A 26,461-nucleotide genomic window follows, 5' to 3' on the forward strand; every position below is an offset into this window, starting at 1 on the left:
ATCAGGTTAGATTTTACGCCGGTTGTTAACCTGACGTAACCTCATTATAGCTAAGGGAACTAGTATAGAGGTATGGTGCGAGTCACTGTTAAAGTTCCCGAATAGTGAACCCATTTAGGAACCAACAGCAAACAGCGTAGCTGAACATCAGCAATAAGTCGGCAGCTGATTGATCCATTGCACAACACCTCGACCTATTTTAAAGTGTTTCTATGATAGTGGTTTTAATCACTGTCAGATATCATCTATATTTGTCCCAACTATGCCACGTCCATACTGTGCCGCGACACCACTGTGCTAACGTTTTCTTTTTATTACTTTCATTATTCTCATTCATAATACATCGATATATATTATTATAAGCAAGTATTACTCACCCTAATATTTATTTCTTACTTTTGAGTTACTATAATTCGTAAGATTGTAGGTACTTATTCCATTTTAATTTATATTACAAATTTTATAATTTACAATATTATTAAGTATTGCGTACAAACCGTTATATGTTTACAAGGAAATGATTATAATACACAAAATATCAAATACCATAATTCAACTCTCTACCAATTAATATTTTATAATTTTTATTTTTATTTAAAAATTATGAAATAAAATTTAATTTATGATAGAATTAACTAGTTAATATGATAACACACAATAATATTTTTGATAACACTAATTTTATATTACTTATTCGAAAAAGCATGCATGTTTATGATAAGATACATAATTTTTAATATTATAAATGCCAACATTGATTGTTATAGATTAATGACAAGTATATTATTTATTCATTTATTAAATTTATAGACACTTAATTTTTAAATAATACTTAAAACTACCAAATATTTTTTTATTTATAACTTTATTTTTGGGAGACTCATAGGCATTTATTAGAATAACATTTTTGAGTTTAATATGTTCTCTAAAACTTATGATTTTTATTTGAAGAATAATAATAATGCGGCAATAACTATGCTATTTTTACGAATATTTTTTAGGTAATATAACATTTTTAATTATTATGAAAGAAGATATGAATATTTTTATACTTCTACGACAAGAGTAATATAATTGAGAAATGTCTAATAATAAAAATAATCATAACTGCTACAACACTCTCAATTTTTATTTTAAAGTAGTAATAATTTCAAAAATACTGAGTCGAAAGATGCTATAAAGTCATTTATTTTATTAATAAAACAACTTTCCAGCATTTAAAAATTTTAAGATTTCGTTTTTTTCAGTTAATATCTTCATATTGATATATATTCAATATAATAATCTATAGACCTAGATTCAACTTTAACTAATAATAAAGTTCGACATTTTATGAAAAAAGTTATTATAATCAATTTTATATTTTATTAAATTTTAAATAATCATATAGAGTTATACCAAACTATCAAATATCTATTATTAATTCGTAAATTTTGCATTACAAATTCTATGGACACTTTTTGTTTTCATTGTTTAATAATAGTTAGACTATTTGGTTAATGATATATATAAAAAGGAAAGAAAATGTAACATTATTTAAAATTTATATAAATTTCGTATAATTAAAGATTATTAAAATAGTTTTAACTATTCATTTATAATTTGAATGGAATAACTATCGATTTTTAGTAATCCTAAATGTATCTAATATAGATCAATAATTTAAAGTCAATTAATTAATAAAATTAATGCAAAAGCATGTTACATGTTTGCTCACTTAAAAAAAACATAAAATTTATAAATATATCTTAAATATCACAGTAATACTGTCAATTAAAAATTTAATTATTTTTAAATATCATGAAATAAATTTATATTGACATAATTTTTCTTTGGTTTGTATACATTCTGAAATATAAAGTAAATTAAATATTAATTTAAAACATTTGGTTTAAATGTTAAAAAATGAATTATACTTATAATATTCCATACATTATTTGATGTATATTCAATACATTGAGCCTTAATAGTTAAAAGAGTATAAAATATAAGGAGAAAATAAATATGACATTTTTTATTACTTTCTCCATAAATATATTATCCAGGCGAGGATTAATAGTGGACAGAGGAGCGAACGTGTCAGTGGCCACGAGCTTAAAGAGCCCATCACACATTTTACTAGCCTGTATTATTAGTGACATACAATTTTTTTTCTTGTTTATATTTAGTCTTTATTAAAATAATAACTTCCTCAACAATTATAAACAAATAGTTAAAAGTATAATAATAACAATACTATGTTATAATATAAGGTTTTTAATATACAAATTAAAAATTATTCGTTTTAATTTTAATTTTAAAGAATGGTAGAAGAGAAAAAAAATTAATTAGAGATTAAATGATAAAGCCGGAACTCCTTAGAAAAGATATGATGGAAATAACTATAATGAAAGTACCTAAATTAAGAATACTAGCTATGGAAGGTCGATTAATATTGTGGGCAGCTTAGAGGCTGAACAGTATTATTTTGCTGTTAATTAGGGCAAAACAATCAAAGAGAAGATGGTAAAAATCGCATAGAGCTTTATTATCATGTAGAGGACAGAAGGGAACAAAATTTAAGGAAAGATGGATGTATAGTAGGGAAGAAGATTATGGCCTAACCTAAGTCATAACCATAGAAATGTCCTTTCAAATTTGAAGAACTGTCTGCCTAAAGAAATGGAGAAAGTCAGAAGAGGGAATATTTTGGCTGGAAGGAGTTTTTTGTTAATCATTATTATGGTAATAATATTTTCTCTAGTGGGGGTCCCACCTGAAATACCACTTAGGTACTTTATAGGTCTTATTCCGGTCTTGTCTTCACCAAATAATTATGGGTGGTCATGGGTAATTTATTTACTACATCTTCCGTGAGAACACATATGTCTTAATGATACTTAAGACTTGTTGATTTCAATAAATAAATTCTGTTATTGTATAGAGATTGAAACCGTTTTCATAACGATAAGACTAAACGTTATAATTTCCAAAAAACAGTCGTAAAACGTAAAAAAAAAAGTGTAATGATTATTGAAAAATGTATAATAATGACAAACAATACGTAACTATAAACAAAATAAAATAAAAAACAACACTAAACGAAACTTATTGATAATTCATTATAACTTATAAGATACAGTGAATTTGGGGAAAATATAACTACAAGCAATTCAGTGTATCTCAAAAAAAACTATGCGAGGGAAATTTTCCCATGAGGTCAGTAACGGTATAATGCCTAATAAGATAAAAATTGACATTGTTTAAGTAAAAACGGAAAACAGAAATCCATAACTTTTTCATAGTTTAAAACATATAATGCAATACTAAAGTAACTTTTTAACAATTTTAACATAAAAACAAAATAAATAATTTTGATTTAAGCTCTGTTATTATGTGAAAATAAGTGGTGCCTCTGGAAACAGCAATCATAGTACATAACAAGCTCTCCATGGAAAACTTACAAATGAAAAATTCGCTGGCTAATTCTATTAACCACAAGTGGTAAAACAACCCTTTCAAGGTCAAGTTTGAAGTTTGCTTTAATTAATATTAAAGGCTTAATATTAGAAAAGAGATATTAATGTCTGAAGAGTTCAAGAACGTGGAATGTGACGTATTTTGTGTGGAACTAACGCACAGTAACTTACTAAATTACCATCAAAACAGACACAACGCAAAAGGAACGAATTTAGTATAAGAAAGGACACATCCAACATACGGGAGTGCTATATTTATACAATGGAAAATACATATCAAATCAATAGGTGGTATCAAAAATTAGGATGTGGAAGTATTAACAGTCGATATTGGATACTGTACAATAACTTCTATATAACTAGAACCTAAAACTACACAGTAAGGGACATACAGTTCGTAATTGGAGACTTCAATAGTCATAACACAGAAACCAACGATGGAAATTCGGTCGAAAAATTCGACCGAAATCATTTGTCCTTGATATATAAAACTCAACTTCTGGTGTTCTTTAATAGTAAACGCTATGGAAGAGGATATAATTCAGAATCATTTTCTAAGTGAAAAATTAGTAATCTAAAAACATAAATATGTTCTGACTTTAGTGTTGTAAGTTAGAAGTTTCATCGATCATAGAATATTTCTATCAAAAACTGAAATTTGATAAAACAAATGTATTTCAAAAATTACAAATTGTGAGAACAAATAAACATAAAGCTCAAAAGCTGTAAACATTTTTACTTTATTTTTATTATTATGACACTTAATTATTAAACTAATTTTATTGAAAAATTAAAAAATAAATTGCAAAATTTAATTAGTACTCAACAGAAAAAAAATTGAAATACGCAAAAATTAAATATATCATTGGCTTAAGTGTTAAAAACACATAAGTCTAATAATTTTTTTTTTAAACTCAGACAACTATACAAAAATAGACTTATAATATTAAAATAAAAATGTTTCCAAAATGTTGAATTTTACATACATTTTTTCTCATGTTTGCATGTTTGTCGATTATAATCGGTAAACATAGTATAGTTTAAAAAAAACTGATATTTTTTCATTCCTCACAAAATTACCTTGGTAGCAATTTCACAATTATGTAGTGTTGTAAAGTTTTCGGAGATGTAATACTGAGAAAATTTTTATAAGTGAAAATTCTCATATCTTATACGAGTGTCATATGTATATTTTTTAATGGCAACATTAATATTTAGCTAACTTATAAAATAGAAAACAATAAAATTTAATAAACGCTTGGTCTAACTTTTGAAACAGTATTCTGAAAGTTGTTAAAATACATACAAAAGTAAATCACAATTCTTTAAAATAAAATTTAAAAGTAATCAAAAAAAGAAAATAGTAAATTTAAAACTCTTAAATAAAAATTTCCAACTCACAAATTTACTCAGTATTAAATTTTTGAAAATTTCACAACACTAACTAATGCGCCAGTTGGCGTCCAGATGCCTATACCGAGATCACAAAATAGTCTTAACATGTGTCGTACTTACGTGGATGTTAGACCTAGAACCGCTACCATACAAAGGAGGTTTAATTTTATATATTCCTAATTGGCCTTTAATTAAGGCCAAATGGGATGAGTTTTACAAGCCATTAGATAATAGAATATTTAACCAATTTCTACTAAATATAAATTATTTCTCAAAAATGTTCAAAATACTATCAGGAAGACTATTCCAAGAGAATGTAACAAAACTATATTACATGATTAAGACAAGATATAATAAAAGACTTAGAAGATGCGAGAGAAAGAACACCTTTACATTATTACCAGTAACCTTGGCTTATAATAAATGAAAATACGGACAAAATAAAAACTGACACTAATAAAACAATGATAAAGAGGAAAACCTTAAAAATTCAATTACAATAGTTGAATTCCAAAGAGTATGACAGTATTATATGCAAGAACCTAGCAGAAATATGTGGAATTTGGACCAAAAACTAAACGTTGAATTTTGGCAATGTTTGATGATTGAATAAACATGGAAAGGGTCTCTAAGATATGACTAAAAGTAAAAATAATAACATTTCTCAAACCAGACAAAACTGGTTACGATACTAGTAAATTTTGATCAGAAAAGAGAGATGACAATTAAGAAATTTTTTAGAAACATTAACCGAATACTCGAATACGAAGCCATTTAAAACTAAATCCCTTTAAGACACAAGTGTGTGCTATTATCTTAGAAAGCTAAAAGCAAACAAAAATTGATCATCAACTGGCATTGGGTTAAAATAGATAATGTGCATGATCCTAAATACTTATTATTGAAACTTGATCATGCTTTAACATTTAAAGTACACTATGGGACACTGGGAAAAAGACTTACAATAACAAAAAATATATTCAAAAAGCTAGTAAATACAAAGTGGGGTACCTGCTTATAGATGATTCTAACGTCTGGTCAAGCCCTTTGTGTTGAAATTGCTCCTCCAGATATAATAAGAAAAGTAGAAAAATGATACAAAGAAAAAACAGACAAGTGATCATATTGTTTGGTATTTTGTCATTGTTTGGCTTATTCTGAATTATTAACCGACAGAGTCTAATTAATCATTTAATAGAGTTACGTAATCCATCACAAAACTGCTAACAGTGGTAAGATTTAAAAAACGAATAGAAACTAATAACTTAGTAAAAAAGTACAATATGGGGACAATCGGCAGAATCTTTTCCAACAGGATATGAGTTACCCTAATGCACACGGAAGACTAATACTGATCCACAGATTGGATCAGAAATACGAAGGACCAAAGCAAAAATGTATTAGTGAGAAGTAATCACTGACGCAGACTGTCAATTCAGGAATGTGCAAACATTGATTATCTGTTGGAGTGTCCATGTAACCAGTAAGAGGAGAGAGGAACGACTTTCAAAAAAAAAAAAACAATTTAATGATAATGCAATCAAAAATTGCTGATTTCTGGGAGAAGAAAAAAAATATAAAATGTAAATACCTCTTACTAACATACAAATAAGAAAATTATTATTATATATGTAAACTAATAAATAAAAGGTATAACCCGAGTAGTAGTGCTGTACAAATATTTCCATCCTAGTACCAATTTATTAAGAAAAACAAGAAATTTTATTAATTAAAACATTTAAATTTATAATGAGTATAGTTACCTTTAGTAGATTTTTCCCATCCTAAATATTCACCAGTTTTTCTATTTTCATTTAAAAGCCATTCGTATAATGGATTGAAATAATTAAGTAATGGCGTGGCATCCATGTTTCTTTGTCCAGTAAGTAATTCCATAGCATCAAACCATGGTTTAGATGAACCCATTTTTAACATTTCTCTAAACATAAAAATAAATCTCTGTTTTATTGATACATACAACTTAAAATTTAATAAACCTTCTCTTAATTAATAATTAATGAAAATATCAATATAAATTTTAATTTACTTTAAATTTAATCATATTTAATATTATTACTATAAACACACATGTATTTAGGCAGACTTTCGTCAACACTCAAACCAATTCAAGATGGTACAGCCTTTATATCAATAATAATAAAAGGAAAACAAAGGTACATTCTTTTAAAAACTACCTTGTTGTAAATTTAGATCGAAAATGTTTTATTGTAAAATACTTTAATTCTACCTTATATCATAAGTTAATCTATGTTTTCTTTATTCGGCATTAATTTCAACCAGTTCAATTCAACAGACTTAGACCAGTTAGAGGTAGCTAAAGTACTCTTTACCAAACCCTTATGGTTACACCATATATTTAGCTGTAAAAGTAGTCATAAGTAGTCTTACTTGAACGCATTACCAGCGTTGGTACTTTGGTAGATATCACACTCATGCAGTGGCTTACTCTTGGGGTCATTGGGATCAAATTCTCCAGCTTTTTCACATAACGCTTGGTGGAATTGGAATTGTATAATAAAGCTAACGAAATATCTGATATAAGGCACATTTCCTATAATATGGTACTTAGCACCCGGGTCAAAATCATCTTCTGTTCGAGTTACAGGTGGTTCGACTCCTTGATATTTCTCCCTAGTTATTATATAGTAATAGTATATTAAATTATAAAAGCATTATGTAGTAAAATAGATAAGATAGGTAATAGATAAGAGAATAAGAAATGAGACATCGGTATCTAAAAACCAGTTTGGATTTATGCCTGGTAAGTCAACAATGGAGTCAGTATTTTGCGTGAGGCAACTTATAGAAAAGTTTAGGGAAAAAAGAAAAAGCTTTGTATGGTATTTATAAATTTGGAGAAAGCGTATGATAGAGTACCGAGAGAGGTTCTAAAGTGGGCATTAATGAGAAAAGGAGTCCCGAAAAGGTACATTAATATAATAGAGGATATGTATTATGGCACTTGTACTAGGGTAAAAAGGGTGGGAGGAGTAACAGAAGATTTTCGGATAAGAGTAGGAGTGCACCAAGGTTCTACTTTAAGCCCTTACTTATTCTCTATAGCAGTGGTCGGCAACCTTTTTTAATTCTCGGGCCACATTTACAAATTAAAAAGAGTTCGCGGGCCAGATAAAAAAAAAAAATTTATAATTACATTATTTATTATGCAAAAAAATACTATCTAAAACTTAAAATAATAAAATGTATAAAATAAAAATTACAGTTTTTAATATAATTATAATATGAAAGTATGAATGTAATGTATTGGTAAAATGCTTAATGATATTCAATTAAATTAGTCGATTTAGAATTTAAAGCGGGCCGTATTCAATAGCCACGCGGGCCGGATACGGCCCGTGGGCCGCCGGTTGCCGACCACTGCTCTATAGTGATGGATGAAATTACTAGAGAAATACAAGGAGTATTTCCGTGGTGCATGTTGTTTGCTGACGATATAGTGTTAATAGGAGAAAGTAAGGAGGAAATTAACCAAAGGCTAGAGGTGTGGAGAACAGATCTTGAAAAAATGGGTTTAAAAATAAGTAGAAGTAAGGCAGAGTATATAGAGTACGAGTTGGACAAAGAAGAACATGAGGTAGATAAAATGAGGAGGTCAGTGACAATAGAAGAGGACGTGATTGGAGAGGTAGAGAGTTTTAAGTATTTATGGTCAGTTGTGCAAAAGAGTGTTGGTATTGACGAGTATGTAAGACACAGAATTAAGTGCGGGTGGTTGAAGTGGAGAGATGCGTCTGATGTCTTATGCCATAAAAGAATTTCAATGAGGCTGAAAGGTAAATTTTACAAGACTGTAATAAAGCCAGCTATAATGTATGGTTCAAAGTGATGGGCGGTTGATAAGAAAGTAGAGCAGAGAATGAGTGTAGCAGAGATGAGAATGCTTAGATGGATGAGTGGAGTGACTAGAAAAGGATAAGAATAAGGAACGAGCACATAAGAGGTAGTATAGGTGTAGCTTCAATCGTGGATATGATGAGAGAAAATAGACTTAGATTGTTTAGTCATGTTATGAGGAGAAAAGAATCGGAAGCTGTAAGAACAGCTGGAAGAAGAAGAAGATTATGCAGTAAAAAAAGTTTGATCGTAAACTTTAATACCTCAATTTCCACCAATCGCAGTTATAGCTATCTTCAGTCGTTTTTCCTTTAAATACGTCCCATCGCCACAAGTCCATTAAATAACCAAAAGGTAAGAATGCTATTTTTTGTAGCCCAATTTGGTATAGGTAATTGATATCAGCTTCCGGTGAACGACTAAATTTTGGTAATAAGCCAATTTTGTTTAAATGTTTTGTTGTTGAAACAGACAAAGCAATAGTATCACCAATCGCTTCATGGAAACCTATTCAATACCAATATTCATAATTAATTTTATTACTTATTTTATATATTTTTTCTGAATAAATTCATACTATCTTTAAACGGGGAAAAAATTATAATTCCATATTCAACAAATTTTACTCGCATCAAATTTACAATTTAAAGTTCGAATTAAAAATCGGAAACTTCAATAATTCATAAAATATGGAACCAAATCTATATGCCAGATTAAATCTATTAAGAGTCTTTTTTTTAGTAAACCAAATTTGAAATGCTTATTTAATAAATATTTCAAAAATAGTCAGCTGAAAAAATTAAAAAAATAGTCAGGTAATAGATCACCTTAGGTGTACTGACATATTTTAAATCATGTGTAAGAAGTCGTGAAAACGTTCTTTCAAATTCTTTAATTTGAAATAACAACTGTTTTTTATTGAAGATAGCAAAAAAAATATTATTTCGTGTTTACGTAAACATTACCTTCGTTCGCTCCTTCGCGGTAAATGAAGGGTTGATCTTTGTATTGCAAATAGTACTGAACGTGGCCCATTTCGTGATGAGCAGTAATGAGATCGTTAAACGTAACTGTAGTACATTGTTTGATTCTAAAGTCATTAGAATCGTAAAAGTCCCATGCAGATGCATGGCAAACTAATTGTCGATCGACTGGTTTTTCTAGGACAGAATTCGTCCAAAATGATTTTGGCATGGCACTCAAATTTAATGAAGTAAAAAAGTTCTCCGCTAATTTAAACATTTTTATTGGTGTATAATTCTAAAAAAAAAAAAAAAATGCGTCAATGCAGAGAAAGATTAGCCAATGGGAATGCTCTAAATAGTATAATATATTTAAAAGCGATAAAAACTATGTCTATTTTATACTTTCATATCAAATAAGTAATTTTAAGAATCTAAATCGTAATATTTTGGATGTATTTTATACATCTTATTTTTCTTGAAAATTTTTTAATGAGAATTATTTAGAACGAAAAGGAAACATTTGTTGCGTCCGATCTATTGACCTCTCAGTACGATCTTCAGCCAATGGTTAAACATTAAATGAATAAAAATACACTAGAGCATCCAAATTTTTAGCTATACAGATACCCACAGGAGTGAATTTACGAAGTCTCCCCAGGGTCATTTTGAGATGATACTATGAAATTCCGGTCGCAGGGAATAATACTGTAACATTTATCAAATGAATGAGCAGCTAAATTTATAATTATGGAGACAAAGCAATACTCGACCCAAATATTTGGCGTCGATATTACCGATACGACCAAATAGCGGAGTGGGAATAAATTAGTCTCCAATGGCATACGCCCTAGGGACCGGTCTAAAACAACAGCACCGTCGTACTGTTACAACGGCGGTGGTGGCTGTTTTGGTGTAAAATACGCAGAAGGTCCGCGGTATATTATTAACGCGGGATCTTCGGTTCAATCTACAGCTACTGAACAATAGTAAACTATTGTCAGGTGTCAGCGGCATACTTGTCGTGGCAGACACAAATCTGCAGACTATGGCTCACTGTCTTGCCTGTACCATTTACTGCGTTTTCATATTTATTTAAAAAAAAACTAAAGACATCCCATGTCAATATGTACCTAATAGTGGAACTTAAAATATTCGAACATATTATACAAACCTTGAGCAGTAGTGTAATTAGTAGGAAAAGTAAAGAGATACAAAATGAAATGTGTAGTATTACAGGAAGTAAGACTGGAAGATTCTGGCACAACAAAAATATCATAATTTACCATCATAAATGGAAGAAGCGAACGCAGTCACCTGCTAGCAACTTGTTTCGCTGTGCATGAATCAATCATACATCAAAGAATACACTAAAAGTCAGCAGGAATACAAAGCTTCCACGAAAACTCGAACGGTGCTCTAATGGTAAAAGACTAGTAAACCTATTAAACTAATAAATTAGATTGTGTGCAAGCGGAGCTTTTTCAAAAAAAAGTAAGATAAGAGACTATATAATGAATGTATAAGACTTATATAATCACTTATACTATAAGTTTTCCATATACAACAGAGAAACTTCTAGATGATTGGAAAGTGACTATGGAGTTACTATGGATTAACAAAGGTATTGAATTCACGAGCAATGTTAAGAGGAATGAAGACAGTTATATACATCTCTAATATGGCCAGTTATATTATACCTTGCCACTGAGAAAACAAATTCTCTGTTTTTGAAAAAAAAAAAGTTTTGCGGAGATTTATGGTTCAGTCAATGATAATTTAACTGAAGAGTAGAAAAGAAGAAAAAATACAGAGTTGGTAACATTATATAATGATTCGCACATATTAGAAATTATCAGAAGAAAAAAATTGCGAAGGGATGGGTATGCTTGTAGAAACCAAAATCCACTGTTACGAGCAGTAATGGAGCAGAATTCAGTAGGAAAAAGACCTTTGGGTATACTGCGAATACGATAGGAAGATGTTATAAAAAAAGTATGGAACGTTTAGAAGGAAGATCTAATTGGAAAAATCTAGCATTAGACAGAGGATGGAAACTGATTGTGAGACGGGATGGTTCTAAGGGTCCAATAAACCCAAAGAAGAAAAAGAAGAAGAAGCTATACAGATTGGAACAATCTAACCAACAACAATTATACATTTTTAATAATTAAATTTTTTTTAAAAATAACCAAACTAACTGGGTTTTTAGGACTATAATTTTCACTCCAGTATATCCCTCAAAATGTTATATAAATTGCGAATTGATCGGCTTTTTCCAATAAATTACCATTTTCCAACCTATATGTTTCCAAAATGGCCCCTAATAATTTNGACATATTAGAAATTATCAGAAGAAAAAAACTGCGAAGAGATGGGTATGCTTGTAGAAACCAAAATCCACTGTTACGAGCAGTAATGGAGCAGAATTCAGTAGGAAAAAGACCTTTGGGTATACTACGAATACGATAGGAAGATGTTATAAAAAAAGTATGGAACGTTTAGAAGGAAGATCTAATTGGAAAAATCTAGCATTAGACAGAGGATGGAAACTGATTGTGAGACGGGATGGTTCTAAGGGTCCAATAAACCCAAAGAAGAAAAAGAAGAAGAAGCTATACAGATTGGAACAATCTAACCAACAACAATTATACATTTTTAATAATTAAATTTTTTTTAAAAATAACCAAACTAACTGGGTTTTTAGGACCATAATTTTCACTCCAGTATATCCCTCAAAATGTTCATATAAATTGCGAATTGATCGGCTTTTTCCAATAAATTACCATTTTCCAACCTATATGTTTCCAAAATGGCCCCTAATAATTTTATGTTACAATTTTACAGGGAGTTTCGTGCTATGGTTTTAATTTTGATGTGTTTTTAATGCAAAGGTTTAAAATTCACCAAATAATTTTATTTTATCAATTTTTCAAATTAAGATTGTACTTTCAGAAACAACAATTGATCGTGTGGCCACATTAATGTAAAAATTCGATAAAATTAATATTAATAGTAATTGAATAACGTTTTTAAAATNCAACAACAATTATACATTTTTAATAATTAAATTTTTTTTAAAAATAACCAAACTAACTGGGTTTTTAGGACCATAATTTTCACTCCAGTATATCCCTCAAAATGTTCATATAAATTGCGAATTGATCGGCTTTTTCCAATAAATTACCATTTTCCAACCTATATGTTTCCAAAATGGCCCCTAATAATTTTATGTTACAATTTTACAGGGAGTTTCGTGCTATGGTTTTAATTTTGATGTGTTTTTAATGCAAAGGTTTAAAATTCACCAAATAATTTTATTTTATCGATTTTTCAAATTAAGATTGTACTTTCAGAAACAACAATTGATCGTGTGGCCACATTAATGTAAAAATTCGATAAAATTAATATTAATAGTAATTGAATAACGTTTTTAAAATTTTTATTTTTATTATTTAAAAATTATCAATTGAAATTATGTCGTAAAGTGAATCGTAAGAATTGGCATAAATAATTTTTAAAAATATTAATAAGATTTATGACTACCATTATATACTTAAAATGTATCATTGTTGTTGTAAAACTAAATCATTTTAGAAATATTGTCTTTAGCATACTAATGTAGACAATGCGAAATTGTATAAATAGTCCGTCTGTAACACTATTTAAATTAAATTCGTTGTATGATCTGAATATTAAAAATAGTATTGCCTTTTTTCTATTTAATAAATCTTACGCGATATGTTCAAATCGTTTTATTGTTTTTAAAAAAGCTTTTAATTTTATTAAGATTATTTATTTTAAATAAATGTAATGATTTTTATTAATTCAGAATGCACTAAAACCTACCTACCCTCTGCTTGTAGAAAAGTAAATTATTTCGCATAATCCAGTATTTTTAAAGTTAGGTATTAATAATTTTAAATAATTATGATGAAAATCATTAATGATCTTCTCCATACATTTTATTATTAAAAAAATATATAATTTTAAAGTAGTCTAAGTACGCATAAATTATTTAAAAAAAAATACAATGAAATGTTGATTGTATCAAAAGTAATAGTAGTTGTCAAATAGATCTAGTCCATCTGTATGCTATTTTAATTTTATTATCCTGGAAACCATTGTAATAGTTTTTTATTATATTTAGTCACTACTAATGAGTTGTTATTATTATTATTAGTTTGACTAACTCTGACTAAAAAATATTAATGTTAAAATTATGATTATCAATCGTTACATACAGAGTGATTGATTAACTATCTTTTACAGATTATCTCTAAAAATATAAGTTATCTTTTTTTTTTTTTATGAAATATTACGTTCCTATCTTATGCTGCTTAGTGAGTAAAGTTACATTTTTATGATCATCCCTTATGTATTAAATCAGTATCAACTTTTAATTTTCAAATGGTAACCCTATTTGTGTATATATATAATCAGATTAGATTTAAAAAAAATGTTTTTCGTAAAAAATTGATTTATGGGTCAAGGGATGAAGATGGAATCTTTATTTTTCTTGTCAAATAACTCAACAAAGATTTATAATAAATAAAATAATTACATATATGATAACATTAATACTTTTAGAGAAAATTCGTGGGCATAGTTAGTTAATCACCTATATATTTTAATAACCTTATACATAAACATCGTTAATTACCTGATTTTTCATAAATATATTTGGATTTATATCATCAATCGATGGATATGGACGTGTAAAATCATTTAACGGTTCCCATGATTGAGCCCACATGTTACCTGTCAATATGGCAATAATATTAAATATTTGTTAAAATAAGATTTTTATGATAAAATTAATTTACCTAATAAATGAGCTGGTATTGGGCCTTTTCTTGATACCACTGAATCACCATACTTTTCCCAGAGCTTTTTACGGACGTATGCGTGTATCTGAACATAAAGGGGACGAATTTGATTCCAAATACGTTCTATTTGAGGTCGGAAATCATCAATATCATACCCTCTGATCCAAAATTCGGAATTGTCCGTATAATCTATAAATATCAATGTTATTTTCTTAGATTTTATCCATCACTGATCAATATCAAGATTAACTGATTTTTAAATCGTGAGACAGACTATGTGAATCTAAACGAATTTATAAGGCGGCCTGGCAGTGCATCACTGGCATCACGTCACAAATTAATTTTGTGCGTTTTTATCCGCATAGGTTCTGTGGTTTTGGCATTGCCGTGCCAGTGATTTGATTTTTCAATAATTAGACATGACAATAATTAAATTTAATGACGTTCTGTAATAATCAATCCTTAAAAACATTAAAAGCTTTGTTTATATAACAAAGCTTTTATTGGCACATAAACGGGAGCGATATGAAGTACAAGTATACCAAAGACCTAAATTAGCACTCTAAGTTTTTAAATTTTTAGCACTTATTTTAAAGTGGTGAGTAAAAAAACCCAGCACAGGGGGTTCGCGGCACAGTGGTGACGTGACATAGTTGGGTCAAGTATAATGATATCTGACAGTGATTAAAATCACTATCATAAAAAACGCTTCGATGCAAATCTTTAGATAGTGTTTAGTTTTAAAAAATTGGTTGATTATTCCAAAAGTTACATGATCTGCTACTTCTTTATTTATATCCTGATTAAGATAAAGTATGTCGAATAAAAGAGGGATATAAATATTATTTCTCATAAAAATTGTATTGATGTAAAATGTAAAAAAGAAAATCGAGAATTTTCACACAAAAATAGCATTNGAAAATCGAGAATTTTCACATAAAAATAGCATTTGGTAGCCATTTTCACCATGAAGACAAAATAAAGTCCGAAATTTTTTTTTCCCGTAATAATGTACATTACATTAGCTTTAATTTAAGATATATATAAAAGTGTCAGAGTTTCCGGAAAACTTTCAAAAGTTAAGTTAAAAAAGTTATTGTTTTGTGAAAAAGTTGTCATTTTGAATTCTCCCTGTGGGCTGGTAAAGGATCAGATTAATAAAAAAAATATACAAAATGATAAGTAAGAACATTATGTATCTATAAAAAAAAAAATTATATTGATATGTTCATTTTTTAAAAAGTTATGGCAGTTTTTAGTAAAAAAAATTGAAAAAATTAGTGATTATTAAATTTGTAATTTTTTTGGAGGTTTCCCCCATTTACGGGAAACAAAGGAAATTTTTTCAATTTTTGAGGGTAATGTCTTCGACTAGATACGATTTGTGATCTTTTGACGTATCATTGAAAGAAATCGGTTCGGTGAGAGCTGAGAAAAAGTGGTAACAGACACAAAAAAAAAACACATCTTATAAAACCAATACCTTCTCAGCTTCGCATCGAAGTTAAAAAAATTCATCAAAAAAATATTGTTCTTTTGGTCAATAATTATAATAATTTTAGCTTCCAACATTTAGATTAGATATGATATCAATTGGCTGTTTATGAAAACGATACTTATGATTATTTCTTTTGACACGGCTTACATCGCAATATGTATTCGACATTGGTTTTAATGGTAGCAACCCAACTGTTTATTATTCATGAACAACAGATTAATTTAAAAGAAACCGAAAAGACGAATACAATTAATAATAACCTTCGCATGATATCGCGGCACTTTTGATAGTATCGGGACGCAATGTCGAATTAAAAGCACAAAAGATGTCGTTTTCTTCAGAAATAACGACAGAGATTATTTGTATAGATTTAATAATTTTAAAATATTAATATTTGTACAAAAAGTTGACAGAAAAAACATATGTATGTAGTGGTGGAATTACGGGGAGTACAAGAATTCTAAACTCTTCTAAACTACTGTTAAAAATTAGCATTTTTGTAAAAATATGGAACACATTGTGAAGACTAACATGCCACGCGGTACAAGTCATTGGAACAATCGCACGAAAAAGCAAATGATACCTTCATCTGTATATTAAATTCCCCGAAATTTTACAATATTAATAATTAATTTTAATTACTTACTGTTCAATATAGCTGCTTCGTTAGCTAATTTTACGTACTCTTTAAAATGTGATCGTACTTTTTTGCCTGATGATTCTCTCCATTGAATCCACACGTATTTGAGTTCATTAACATCATTGCTTTTTTCCAATATTTCTACTAAATCTACAAAATTAAAAAATCCATTTTAACGGTATCAAAATAATAATAAATAAATAGCATCAATAATTAGAACTCAGGGCTTAATAATACATATATTTTTGATTTTTGTTAAAAATAATTTATCAAAGATTTGAGCATACATCGTATTTTAAAATTAATTCTTTATCTATGAATAAATATACAATAATATAATAGAAAATATAATAGTATAATAGAAAATTAACCTAAAAAACTTTTAATAAAAAAAATTCTAATTTAGAATAAAAAAATCTCTCCCTCCTCCTGAAACTATTTTCTGATATTTACTGGTTATAGTCGTAATAAAATATTGGTGTATATTTTATTACGACTATAACCAGTAAATTTACGATGCTTTGTTAACTTAAAATATTTTGTTATTTCTAAGTTAATAAATTACACGGATATGGTAAACATTTTTTAATATTTGTCGGACTACTCGAAAGTATTTGAGAATTATTATTGCACAAAACATTAAAAGCCTAAAATTTTTGTGAACAATGTTTTATTTAATCGGTTAAGTTAATCAGGATTTTTCTATCAATATTAAGGATTGATTAAGCTTAAAAAATAAACCCATATAAGCCTTTACATAAGCCTTTCAGTGCTCTAATTTATAAATATATTGATTAATACCTGGTTCTAAACTCAAGGTTCGTCCGGAATCGGTAGTGCCGTATTCCTGTATAGTAGCTTTACTGTATATACTTTCCATGTCAGCGACTAAAGCATCAAACTGTAAAAGAACAATTAATTCTTACTCCATTAATTTAGTCGCATTTATTTTTGAACTCGTTACTTTATTCAATTTTTCTTCCGATAGAGCAGCTGTACCTAATACAGACAAAAGCTTGAATTGCCTTTTTGTATCTGGATTTTTATATGTAGTCCATGGGAATTTAGTTGTTTCCTTCCATAACTCTTTTACAAACTTTCCATACGCTGCATTGGTTTTTAACTAGAAAATCATGAATATCAATCTATCAGAAGAATAACCTGATAAAAGAAATAAGAAAAGGGAAAAATCTAAATTTTGTAATTTTCGAATTAACGTTTTTAAAAAGTATTCCATTTTCAATAAATTTATTTGTTAGTATTAGTATTAGTATTCTAACAAAAACATAGTTTAAACATTTGTTTATTATTATATATTTAATATTGAAACGAGATCACATTGTGTTAAACAGTAAAATGAATCTATTCTTAGGTCAAACTACAATTAATATATAATATAAATTTATTACATTAAATATAATAAATTGTTTTGTTTCTTTTTTAGTAAAATATATCAATAATATCAAATTGAAAATAAAAATAAATAATAAATGATCAGTTTTACTTCCTTCTATTTCCCGAACTTAACATGCTGAAGAGGGCGATGACTCTCTTTTAAATGTTAGTAAGTCAAAGATGATTTTTGACACCAGAGACTAGACACCACAAATGAGATAATCACAAGAAAAATCTTGTTCGATCGAACTCGGGATCCCATGCGCTGAAATATACGTTTCTACCCACTAGGCCAAACTAACCCCTTTAATATCAAACTAAAAATATCGATATATTATGACCAAGTCTATTGTAACTCTGCATAGTAGAAACCAGTTTAACATAAATTGATATCCGACTGATTAACATCACTATCATAAAACGATTTGGTACGATTTTACATAAAAAAAAGACTTGAACTAATAATTTATAGTATAAATTTTGAAATTTTATTCTTTAACACATAGTGAACAAATACATCAGGACAATTTTTTATTTAAATAATAAATGACATTGAAGATAATTTAATGTAAGTTTAAAGAACGCAGACGTTCTCAAAACTTAAAAATATAAATGTTTTTTTTTAATAAAAAATGCTGATTTATTTACATTATAAGCCGATTTCACATAGTAAAATAGTCGTAAAATCGACTATTGTCGACTATTATTACATAGTAATAAATTCCAGACAATATATTTTTTTAATCATGTAGTAAATTTAAAACCCTTTCATTTGATATGCATTTAAAAGATGCAGACAAACTGGAACATTTTTAAAAATGAAAATAAAAAAATAATTTAAATGAATAGATGACCTCATACAAACTTTTACTGTACCTCGATTTTCAATTAAATTGTTTAAAAAGTATATGAAAAGATCTTTTTAAAAGGTATTGAGATTATAAAATAAGCTAATGTCGCGATATTTTTAAGTTATAAAAATGGTTTTATCAATTTCAAATATGTTAAGTTTAAGTAAATCCGGTTAAGTGAGAGCGAAGAAATTTTACGGAAAACATATTATGGCAATACCTCCTCAGTTTGGCATTGAAGCTAAAAACCAATAATCGATTTTTCAATATGGCCAATATCAGCCAATTTTCCATTCTATTGATTCATACTAAAGGTAATCTTTAGTTTAATACTAATCATAAACCATAACAAACCAGAAAATCCAAATCCAACAAAATATTATTGTAGCAAAAAATCATTAGATTATAATATAATTTGAGAAATTAGTGTTATCGGTATTATCAATTTTAATAAAATTTTAAATCTAAAATTACCAACTTTCTAAGTGCTTATGTGTACCGAAATTGCCTACCTAATATGCCTTCACATCAAGTGCAAAAACGATAGCATCTATTAAATTTCTTTTATGAAATAAAAGAAGTGTTATTTACTTATTGAAAGTATAAATTTGTCATATTTGTATAACGTTGTTTATTTTAGCTTCGATGTGAAGCTGAGAAGGTATTAATTTAACCATGATGTGTTTTTTTTTGTGTTTGTCACTACTTTTTCTCAGCTCTCACTGTGCTGAATTTTCTCAACGATACGTCAAAGATCACAAATCGTAGCTAGTTAAAGGCATTACCCTCAAAAAATAAAATTTTTTTCCTCGTTCTCTGTAATTGGTGAAAGTCCCCCAAAAAATTACGATTTTTAAAATCGGTAAATTTTGAAATTTATTTCACTTTTTTTAAAATTGCCATAACTTATTGAAAAATAAACAAATAAAATTTTTTTTTTTATATTGAAACTTAAGATATTTCCCTATTATTTTTTTGAAAATCTGACTCTTAACCTAATCATATATATATATAGTTTTTCAAACTACAAATTTTTTTTGTGTTGGATTTTAATAATTTTTTTAAGTTTATTTTGGGTTTGCCAAGTTTTCTTTTTTAATTAATATTCTATGATTTTAAGTGAGTATACAATTATACTAATTCTAAAATATAATTTTAAAAAAATGCAACAAATTTTTAGCATTATTGACTTTATTTTAGCTTCGATGCGAAGTTGAGAAGGTATTAGTTTTACTATGATGTGCTGTTTTTTTGGGGGGGGTGTCTGTTACCACTATTTTTCAGCTCTCACCGAACCAATTTCTTTCAACGATACGTCAAAAGATCACAAATCGTATCTAGTCGAAGACATTACCCTCAAAAATTGAAAAAATTTCCTTTGTTCCCCGTAAATTGGGGAAATCTCTAAAAAAATTACAAATTTAAAAATCGCTAATTTTCGACATTTTTTCAATTTTTTTTACTTAAAACTACCATAATTTTTTAAAAAATGACCAAATCATTATAATTTTTTTTGTAGATGCATAATGTCTTTACCTATCATATGGTATATATACATATATATACTTGTCCACAGGGGGAATTTAAAATGATAACTTTTTCAACTTAACTTTTGAAAGTGTTCCGGAAAGTCTGATACTTTTATATATATCTTAAATTAAAGCTAATGTAATATACTTTATCATGGAAAAAAAAAATGTCGGACTTTATTATGTCTTGATGATGAAAATGGCTTCGAATGCTATTTTTGTGTGAAAATTATCGATTTTATATTTTACATTTTTAACTTTATAATGCTATAACTTATTGTAAAGTGTATGGATCAATACAATTTTTTTTATGAGAAATTATATTTATATCTCTCTTTCATTTGACATACTTTTTTTTAAATAACATCATTTTCCTTTATACATTTATATATTATAAATATATAACACTTATAAATCATAAAAGTTGTAATCATGATATAATTAAGGAAATAGGAGATCATGTAGCTTTTGGAATAATCCACCAATTTTTTTAAATTAAACACTATTTAAAGATTTGTATCGAAGCGTTTTTTTTTTTTATAGTGATTTTAAACACTGTCATATATCATTACTCGACCCAACTACGCCACGTCACCACTGTGCTGGGTTTTTTAATTTATTTTTTGATCAATTACAGTTAAATTATTTATTTTTTCCAAAAATATTCTAAAATAATTTTATTAAATTAAAAAAAAAAATGATCATTCAAATATGATTGATTACTATAGAATAGTGTGTATTAATATAATATATATATATTGCATCCAACTTAATGTACTATGAAAACAAGTCTTGTTTTATTATTTAGTCGTTGAAATACAGTGTAGATTAACACAATGGACGGATCACTGTTAATGTAATTGTGATTAAATTTTCAAACATTAAAAAATATGAAAAGTTAAAGCGGTGTTAGGATAATGACTACTGACTTAACTTGGATTTTATGAATTGTCTAGTCACGATAATCTCATTACTCATGAGTAATTTGGATTAAAAGGATTTACTAATTTTATAAAAAATAATATTATTTAGTCAACGTATTTATCGAAACGGTAGATGACACAGCTCGGGAGAGACTTTCTTGTAGTTTATACAAATAATAAAAACCTTATTATTCTGAAAAATATTAAGCCACTACTATTTAAGTAATTTAATAAAAAATTGTTTTTTAGCATAAAACCGTTAAATTAATTTCGCCATGTATTATTTAACATAAATTATCATATACTTGCCTTTTCTGCAGCATTCTCGTCAGTTAAATTAGACGACCAATTCCAGTCTGCATGAATCAACTTATTAGTCCACTTAGCTAACTCTTGGTTTGCGAAAACCAAGAATTTTCTGGCTTCGATTTCTTGGTCCAAGACTTGTTCAGTTAATACGACCGGTTGCCATGCTATAACGGTAACAGCGTATAACCAAAGTTGATACTTTGACAGCATAGTGCAGGTTCACGTCTAAGTAATATAAGCATGACTAAGTATTCTGTAGGAAATTTTGATTATGTTTTAGACTATATTTTAATTTATGTGAAATAAAAAATAAAATAACTAATTATTATCATTGACTAAATTATAATTAATCTTATACTGATCTTCAGTAATAAGTATACACTGGACATTATTAATATTTTATTATTTAAGTTCAAACACAACCTAACGAAACCATTAAGTTATAACTTAAAGTTTTAACTTGACTGTATGTTATTATTTAAACTTGACCTGGTATACGAAAAAATAATCATGAAAATATCTACTATATAATTGTAGCTGTAAATGATAATTCGTGATTTGTATCAATGACCTACTTGAACATTCGGTCACAGATGTTTTTATAATTAGAAAATGGAAACGCTTTAAAATTGTATTAAGGATACTCGTAGTTTGACAGCTTTGTATTGCTAAAATAATGAAGCCGTTTTCTTTTTTGTGAATTTTTATAACCCAACCTTTTAAAATATTTTAACCACAAACAACCATGCTAGATCATAAAAATACTTGTATACTAATTAATACTCGATATAAATTTTATAAAAATTATTATCACTTATTATTTAACGTTGTGGTAAACAACAAGTTCCCCATAAAAAAGAGTAATAAACAGTTGAGGGACAAATAGAGATTTTAGATATTCACTACGAGATTGTTTAAATTAATAAAGCCTTTAATATACTAAAAGTTAAGTTTTTAAATTTAAGTGAATATCGATTTAAATAATGCACTAAATAAAAGCAAACTAATTATTTAAAATATATTAATATAAATTAAAGAAAAATATAAAAAAATACATCTTTAAGGAATTTTAAAGGAAAATATATTTTTTTAATTTTTGACTATTATATAATTTTTTTATTTAGTGCTTAAATTCTTATTAACGTTATTTGAGGTATAATTTAAAGACTTTCAAGAAGTACTATAAATTTCAATTACTTAACATAAATGTAAAGAATGTATTTATATAGCCATGGTTCGAAAATAATTGGTTTTAGTTTTAACCCAACTGAATAAAATAAAATACAATCTTTAATGAATCATATTAACAAACTGTCGTTGTTTGTTTATCATTCAAATTATATTTTTATTTATTTTCTCTATTAGCATTAACTGAAATTTAATAAACATATTTAGGTTATAAAAATATATAAAGTTTTTTAAATAATTTTTAATAAATTACCCCAAGATAGCAAAATTTTAAATACACCCCTGATCTTAATAATATTTGTGTTACTCTAAGAAAAAAATATTGCAATGAAATTACGCTAAACATGACTTAATCCTATTTTCAAATAAATAAACTGTCATATTATACTAAAGAAATCGGATTATAAATTTTATATTTTAATGTCTATTGATACAAACATAATTTAGGTATAATTTATTAGAATTTGTACTGGAAAAAAAATGTGTACATGAAAACGATTTAATAATAATAAAATAAAATATATTTGCTCATAATTTAGTGTTTAATGTAATAAATATAAAAAATAAATCTCAGTGAAAAGAATAAAACAATTTACAAGAGAAATATAATATTAGTTACACATGAATCTATTGAAATTGAAAATATTTGATTTAATTATATTAAAAATTTTAAAATAGCTACTATGTTTATTAGTTTTTCTGTTTTTATATATATATACAATTTCAAATTAAATCAGAAAATTATTAAAACAAACAAATAAAAGACTTTAAATGTATATCTATATGATGAAATAAATTTAAAAACGTAAAAGAACCATGATTTTTTAACAATAGTAAAGTTTTTTATACTTAAAAACTTATTTTTCATTTAATTATTTTTGGCAATCTACTTCTTTGTTATGAATATTAAGCATGTACGTTTTTATAAATTGCGTTGTACAGGTGTACCTACAGTATTAACGTAGTATACATGAGAACCGTGGAGCATTCAGCTTCCAAAGAAACATTGGGAGCCACACAAATGAATTTTTTTATGGGAGGGGAAGGAAAGAGATGCAGCAATGTAGTAGAGAAGTTTCCCGTTAAAAATTATGAAAAATTATTTAATTCTTATTTAAAATATTTTATTTTGAATATAGGGATGTTGCTTGGGAAGTATAAAATTATTTAACCTAAAAGGAAATATCTCTAAGAATAATTAACATCCAGGCCTTAAATGCTATTCCATTTATCTTTCATAATTATTCAAGTATACATGACTGAGCATTAAATCAGTTTTTCATTTAAAAGTGCATTATTTTAGTGATAGTCAAAATTCGAATTACATAAATTATTATTGTTGTACTTATTGTGTATATTGATATAACTAACTTAACAAAAAAATTAATAAAATAAAGTTACGATTTATATACAGGTAATTCATAAATTTTAATATTATTGAAATTACAACGTTCTTGTTAATTGCTTCATAAGTTATACAAGTTATCACTTAGATCTTTTCCGCTCTGTATATAATATATACAGAGTGGAACAATGTTAGACCGGACAAGTTGATTATAATTTATTTTATAATGGGATAATAAAATTGTAACACTGGAAACATAAATTTACTTATAGTTAAAATTAAAATTTTATAAGTTATTAAATTTTAAGAATTTAACATATAAACATGATTTTGATCTGTGAAAAATTAGAAACCAAGTAATAAAATGAATGAATTACACTAAAAAAAAAAAATAATTTTATATCATATAATGCAATAAACTTACTTGAAAGTACTTTATAGATGCTTCAGGTGGTAAGATACTTTTAAATGGGTATAGTGCAGAGCATTGAATATAAATTCAGCGATTGATGAAATTGAGATGAAGCAGCATGAATGCGTAGTGTTTAACTAACGTAATACACGTTTGGTACTACAAAGTAATATAGTTATTAGAATATTTACGTTAGCGCACTCAGTTTAATTAGAAGCGAAAAAAATAAACTCCCGTTATAAAACGATTAGAAAAACCCTCGAACGATACAATAAAGAGGGGATTGTCAATGTTAATGCTGAAAAAAAAAAACAAATTCTCCGTTGTTGTCAAATAAGTTTTCATTTTCTATGTAATAAGAGCGTCTGCTATTAACAGAAAAGTAGCCTGCAGATACTACAATGAACATTAGATAAACAAAGTGGCCTTTAAGTAACTGAACAGTCGAATTAAATAACACCAATTATTTAATCAAATACTTAAAACCTCAACTTACACCAGAACCGCATTTAAGAATGTGCCGCCTAAGATAATTAAATTTGCAACCCTCAATGACATTTTTAATTTGCTTATCAAAAAACTTTTTCTCTAATTTATATGCACCACTATTTTTTTTTATCATTTGATAAAAAAAATAAAATAAAAGGTCTTCAGCTTTATAATTTAAATTTCAGTGTCGCCATTAAACTAGCCATCAGGCACATATTCACCCAGTCCTTCTCTAAATGCTAGTCCCCCGACTTATCGTGATTTGGTATGTAGCTTAAAATTAAGTAAAGAGAACACAATGCCAAGATAAAAAGAAATTAAGGATATTATCATTTTTAAATATATATTAGAGATGGGACGAGGATATGACAACATTTGTCAATAGATATTTCTCGGTCGTACCTCTCCTCCCGCCAAGACATAAAAATGTTAATAGCTTTAGATGTAATGGTTCAACATTGTTATCGATCATTCATTTTTTAATTAGGATATTTTTTTATTTTATAAGTTAGCCACTTAAAAAAATAAAGTTTATTTAAATTTAAAAAATTTCTATAACAATTTCAAAAAATAAATGAACACCGTGTTTTTATCTTTTATTATTTTACAGAAATTACTACTTTAATATAATAACAAAGTTGTATTCCGAATTTACAAAATAGAATTTAATTTCTAATCACTTATTATAAATTACTAGTACTAACATAGGTAAATACTTTAAACATGAAGTGTAAAATTATTAAGAAAAAGTTATTTCTCGATTCTAAAAGTAAGATACTTTCCATTTTTTTAACATTAGTAGGTACACATGAGAATGAAGTGAAAAATATATATTACATTATATTATTATTATAATATATTAATACTATACAATTTTTATAATAATATAATCCTAAAAACGTAATCCCGATGACAAAACAGTACATTATATTAAGAGTGGTCGATAGTTCAAATGATAAATAATAATAAAAATCTATTTTGAAATATTTTGTCTCGTTTATGTGGAGTAGTCTGGTCCTATTTCATCGCTAATATTATGTATATATATATATTAATTATGTATATTATATTAAATGATTTGGTCATGACACCCATGAACTCTTCCCTGAATGCACCACAAAATTCTGCATACTGCAAAAGTAAATTTTTGTTTTATGAAATAATTATTAGACTTAAGTTTGTAATATAAGTACTATACATGCGTAATAGGGTTGAAAAAAAAAATTTTTTTTTTACTCTAATATGTAGTTACAACTGATATGGGCCCGAAAACCGCGGTCGTCATAGTAATATATTACAGATGATTATATGGATCAATTATTTACTTTGTCTTAGATACACTAAATTTATTAGTTTATATGT

General features: G+C 27.1%; 1 protein-coding gene across 3 annotated transcripts; it reads right to left on the minus strand.

Annotated features, from left to right (window-relative positions):
- Positions 1-1,680: 1,680 nt before the first annotated feature.
- LOC126904424 (angiotensin-converting enzyme-like) lies at positions 1,681-24,980 on the minus strand. Of its 3 annotated transcripts, none has more exons than XM_050683459.1 (12): positions 24,623-24,970; positions 21,666-21,890; positions 17,623-17,781; positions 17,460-17,559; positions 16,665-16,808; positions 14,518-14,709; positions 14,355-14,452; positions 9,695-9,989; positions 8,993-9,236; positions 7,263-7,505; positions 6,617-6,792; positions 1,681-1,848 (listed from the first exon to the last, which is right to left on the minus strand). In XM_050683459.1, the coding sequence occupies exons 2-12, from the start codon at positions 21,873-21,875 to the stop codon at positions 1,799-1,801; spliced, it is 1,911 nt and encodes a 636-aa protein (XP_050539416.1). In that variant the 5' UTR covers positions 21,876-21,890; positions 24,623-24,970; the 3' UTR covers positions 1,681-1,798. The 3 variants fall into 3 exon arrangements, with proteins under 3 accessions (XP_050539416.1, XP_050539415.1, XP_050539414.1); XM_050683458.1 differs by lacking the exon at positions 1,681-1,848 and adding an exon at positions 6,475-6,542 and having other exon boundaries at positions 21,666-21,918; positions 24,623-24,980; XM_050683457.1 differs by lacking the exon at positions 1,681-1,848 and adding an exon at positions 6,475-6,542 and having other exon boundaries at positions 24,623-24,975.
- Positions 24,981-26,461: the final 1,481 nt, after the last annotated feature.

The sequence above is a fragment of the Daktulosphaira vitifoliae genome, unplaced genomic scaffold (assembly GCF_025091365.1).
Source record: "Daktulosphaira vitifoliae isolate Bord-2020 unplaced genomic scaffold, ASM2509136v1 Scaffold_4, whole genome shotgun sequence".
Classification (NCBI taxonomy): Eukaryota; Metazoa; Arthropoda; class Insecta; order Hemiptera; family Phylloxeridae; genus Daktulosphaira; species Daktulosphaira vitifoliae.

Bases quoted from the DNA above. Each gene is read 5' to 3' on its own strand.
- LOC126904424 (XM_050683458.1), bottom strand. From the start codon at position 21,875: ATGCTGTCAAAGTATCAACTTTGGTTATACGCTGTTACCGTTATAGCA. The intron at 14,710-16,664 runs GTAAGTAATTAA...TGATATTTATAG, and splicing joins CGAAGCAGCTATATTGAACA to ATTATACGGACAATTCCGAA. The intron at 14,453-14,517 runs GTAAATTAATTT...CCATATTGACAG, and splicing joins AATACCAGCTCATTTATTAG to GTAACATGTGGGCTCAATCA.